The 4,741-nt window shown below is 39.9% G+C and overlaps 1 protein-coding gene across 2 annotated transcripts in view; it reads left to right on the forward strand.

Moving 5' to 3' along the window:
• Window positions 1-3,261, forward strand: part of si:ch211-112f3.4 (EF-hand and coiled-coil domain-containing protein 1) — a 16,379-nt gene extending 13,118 nt beyond the window's left edge. For both annotated transcript variants that reach the window (XM_014016590.1, XM_014016591.1), the window contains 4 exons: window positions 825-936; window positions 1,452-1,568; window positions 2,604-2,673; window positions 2,745-3,261. In XM_014016590.1, the coding sequence (XP_013872044.1) occupies window positions 825-936; window positions 1,452-1,568; window positions 2,604-2,673; window positions 2,745-2,866 (421 nt within the window). In that variant the 3' untranslated portion in view covers window positions 2,867-3,261. The remainder of the gene's footprint in view (window positions 1-824; window positions 937-1,451; window positions 1,569-2,603; window positions 2,674-2,744) is intronic.
• The last annotated feature ends 1,480 nt before the right edge of the window (window positions 3,262-4,741 follow it).

The raw sequence follows: 4,741 nt of genomic DNA on the forward strand, positions 1-4,741 counted from the left end.
ACATGTTTATTGTAATTATTTCTATCAACAACATGTTTTTTCTTTGTCTCTTCCAGAAGAAGGTGCACCTGGACCAGTTCTTCTGTGTTTACCTGTGTCTCTTTCCTGTCCCTCAGCCAGCCGGTCGAGGCAGATGGCCGCCTGTCCTGAGCCTGGTTCTGCTGGAGGTTTCTTCCTGATTAGCAGGGAGTTTTTCCTCTCCACCGTTTGCTCAGGATGGGAGACTGTGATGAAGTGATTCAACACAATCTGCTGGCTTCTTCTTTAGATTGTTCATTTTTATGTACAGTGCCCTGAGACAATGTATGTTGCGACTTGGCACTATATACATAAATAAACCGAATTGAATTGAATTGAATTGAAAACCGTCACACAGAAGGAGAGTCAGGGAGAATATAAAACTCTGTTAACCCCTGCGGAGTTGCTGTTTCCACACAGTGGAGCTTTTCTCTCCAGTGTTCAAGAAAATGATGAAACTTTAATGAATCATATTGCTACAGAATGTAGTGGGTTTAGATGGCTCTCTACTTTTTCTTCAGACAGTACTGGCAATTAAACTTGTAACATCATTTGCATTTATACTTTAAACAATGATGCCCCCCCCCCCCACACACACACACACACACTCATATTAGTCTAACAGTGGTTTAGTAAATACAGTATGTTCCCTTTTTCTGTGGTTTTCTTCAGTACTGTGTGGGAAAAAAAAACTTTTTATAAATGTTGCCATGTTTGTCAGAGTAACTTTAAAAAACGAAGTAAATCCTTTGTTCCTGTATGAATAAGATGTATGTGAAAACGTCTTTATGCTGTTCCTGTTGCAGATGTCAGAACAACACAGATTCTCACGGTCATCTGCAGGACAAAAGACACAGCAGCAGGAGGGACTGCTGCAGCTGGACTGGACACAGGACAGCTGTCTCTGGGAGGGGGGAGGTGAGTGAGACAGGTTCTGGGTCATAAAGTCTTTTTTATTTAGGCAGGAAGTGAACTGAATGTTTGTTATAAGGGCTAATCATTCTTTAAGGTCTGCATGTCACCTGCTGCATTTCATGCCAGAGTTTAGACTGAAACCTTCTGAGTGTTCTCCTGAGACACAATCACTGACATGGCAGAGCTCAGAGTGTATGATGGGAATGACTCTCAGCTACTACCACAAAATATTTAGCTCAGTATCTGTCAAACTGACTAAATTAGTGACATTTCTGTGTTTTTAATTTTTTAATCAGTTGGCTCTGGTTCTTGAATTCGGTTGATTCCACAAGTGAATCAGTTGTAGATGTACACTCAATAATTACTTTCTGAACGTTTTATTAAAGTCTGTCCAGTTATGCGTTAAACAGTTTGCTAACAGACAGAGAAAACACACTCTCACACACAGATACAGACAAAAGATTTTTGTCAACAGCTTGCCTTTTGGCAGCAGGAGATAACAATGTGCTGCTCCCCAGAGACTTCAGGACACAGAGGACAAGATGAGGCTGCAGGAGGCAGAGAAGACACATTTGTCTCTGCTGGAAGACAAACTGACCGATTCACTCTCACTGCTGCTGCAGCTGCAGAAGAAGGTACTCACAGAAGGAGCTCAACAACACCACCACATGTTTACCACACATTTACTGTTTGTTTACTACATGTTTACCACATATACCACGTTTACTACATGTTTACCACGTTTATCAAATGTTTACCTCATGTTTATAAAAAGTTTACTACATGTTTACCACGTTTATCAAATGTTTACCTCATGTTTATAAAAAGTTTACTACATGTTTACCACGTTTATCAAATGTTTATTACATGTTTATAAAAAGTTTACTACATGTTTACCACGTTTATCAAATGTTTATTACATGTTTATAAAAAGTTTACTACATGTTTACCACGTTTACCATATGTTTACTACATGTTTATCAAAAGTTTACTACATGTTCACATGTTTACCACATGTTTAGTACATGTTCATAAAAAATTACTACATGTTCACTACATGTTTACCACATTTATCACATGTTTCCTACATGCTTATAAAAAGTTTACTGCATGTTTACCACATGTTTCTCAAAGGTTTACCACATATTCACTACATGTTTATCACATGTAGGGATGGGTACCGAATTCGATACTTTTTAAAGTACAGACCGAATTCTGTTGGTACTACTGAGAACCTATTCACGTAAATAAATGAATTCAATTCAATTCAATTCAATTCAATTCAATTCAATTCAATTCAATTCAAATTCAAAAATACTTTATTGATCCCAGAGGGAAATTAGGTGTTGTTGTAACTCATTTAACTAAAGAATTATTGTAGATGCTGATGGCTGTGGGCAGAAAAGACCTTCTGTAGCGGTCTGTATTACAGCGAAGTTGAAGAAGCCTCCGACTGAAGTCACTTTGTCTTTCTATGACAGTCTGATAAAGAGGATGGTCAGGGTTGTCCACAATGTTCTTGATTTTATGTAAAATCCTTCTTTGCACCATCATCTCCAGAGATTCCACAGTCATCCCCAGAACAGAACCAGCCTTCTTTATCAGGTTGGAGCTGTTTTCAACATGCTTAAAGCCCTTCAAAATATTTAATCTTTCCTGCACTCCTGCAGGATGTCTCCCACAGAGTCATGGAGAAGATAGTAATGGACAGTCTGGAAGTCTGCAGCAAACCTGGAGCTGGTACGTTGTCTGTTTTTTTTATTTTTAGTTTGTGTTTCAGCCCTGATTACACCTAAACATTTTTTTTCCAGGCACAGTCCTACAGGCTGATGATGCCTTCACTGTTCACCTGTCCTCCAAGGACCTCAGAGACAGGGGTGGGGGAGCAGAGCAGAGAGAATCCTCCACTTTAACCGCAGATCAGCAGTGTTAACAGCTAAATCAACTGCAGTTCACTCAGCTAACAAATATTTCTTATTTATGTTCTCTGACTCTGGTATATTGATTTCATTTTACCCACATTATTTAACCCTGTCTGATGTTTCGAATCTGTTTGAAACTTTTAATTTTGTACAGAGAATTTCTTTTTATTTATTTTATTTAAACAAAAGCATTTGTGAAGCCAGCCTCATTCATTCTGAAATGTGTTCACTCAGACACATCCTACCATCCTTGTGTACAAACTGCACACAAACTGCAAACAAACTACACAGTGGCAGTAAGAGGAGGAGGGGCTCAGTCTCATTAACTACAGACATTAGCTTGTAGCTTCTCCCTGTTGCTTGTTGTCAGTTGAAATAAAAGCAACCATCTGAAGAATCTAACAAACCAAATATTTTGGTTCCAAACTCTACAGGGCTTTCAGCATTTAGAACCAGATGTTCAAACATCAGCAGGACAGAGAGGGAGGGTTTAGGTGCAGCAGCTCAGTTCTTACAGACAGAAATACTAATCCTCATACACCTTTCTGTTAAACTGATATAATAAAAAGAGTTTATAAAAACTATAGAAGTTAACATCACACTCCAAAACTCAAAGGTTTGATGATCTAATAATTTCAAACTGAATTTTTTCTTTCTAAAGGTTCATCGGTTTGTGGTTTGCTTTCATTCTAAACAGAAATGAACTAACTGTGAGCTTAAACCTGACCAGTGGTGCTGGACAGGATCTCATTGAACACCATCAGTGTCACAAACATGCAAATAATCCTAATTTATGGATCTTTGCAGTAGTTTTTTTCTTGTGGTTGATGGTGTGTACAGAAAACATCAGCTGTTAATGTTAGGTGAGGTTAGACAGGTTAACAATCAAAAAGATGTTCATCACATCCTGTGAATGCTGACTGAAGTGACCATTTAAATGGTCACTTTAAATGTTCTCTGCTTATTATTTAAAAATTAATCTGCTGCATATTGAGCTCTGCAAGATCACCACATTAACGTAGTGGAGTGGTTTGAGTACCCCCGTGATCCTGGGGGCTATGTTGTCTGGGGCGTTTGGTAGGGTCTCACATGGCAAACAGGACTCGGGGGAGGGGTCAGACTAAGACTAATTCAGAACCCTTGATGAAATGAAACGTCARCCACATCAGGAACAAGAGAAACTGGGAAGCCAGGCCGTGCAGATGTCAGCGAGCGCCTGGGCCAACAGGAAGCCACCTTCACGTGGACCCACCACCTGCAGGCAGGACCGTGACGGTCAGGTGCATGCTGGGCAGCAGGTGAGGGAGGGTCCCTGGCTCTGGGGAAGTGGAACATAACCTCACTCGCAGGTAAGGAGCCGGAGCTCAGTGACAGATGTTTTGGGGTCGGGGGCTCAAGTGAAAAGAAGGGCACCATGTGTGGTGCACAGAATCGTCAGCTGTCTTTTGTGTTAAATTTATTACAGACAGCATGTTTGTGTAGGTTTTTATCTATTTCAAACCAGGAGACATTCTCTGATCCATGTTTAATGTTCAACACTCTACAGCAGGGGCGGGCAATTCTTTGTTTCTGTGGGTCACATGAGAAACTTGAGCTTTGTTGGAGGGCTGAAACCAACAATACATTACACTTTATTCTGCTTAATATTCTTTTTTTTCACCCTTTGTTAAAGAGCAGTAAATTATATTTGATTAGCTGCTGCTGCTAATTGGCACAAAGATTTGCTGAAAATATTTATGTAAATATGTGAAACTGTGATTTAGGTGATAAAGGTGAAGCATCTGTCAATCTCTGCCACTAATTGGATCAGCAACTKACACAGCTGCAACTCATTTGAGTCCTCCTGGTGGCTTTTCCTATTTAAGGCGGGTCCAGTGAGCAGGTCA

Source organism: Austrofundulus limnaeus, unplaced genomic scaffold (assembly GCF_001266775.1).
Source record: "Austrofundulus limnaeus strain Quisiro unplaced genomic scaffold, Austrofundulus_limnaeus-1.0 Scaffold148, whole genome shotgun sequence".
NCBI lineage: Eukaryota > Metazoa > Chordata > Actinopteri > Cyprinodontiformes > Rivulidae > Austrofundulus > Austrofundulus limnaeus.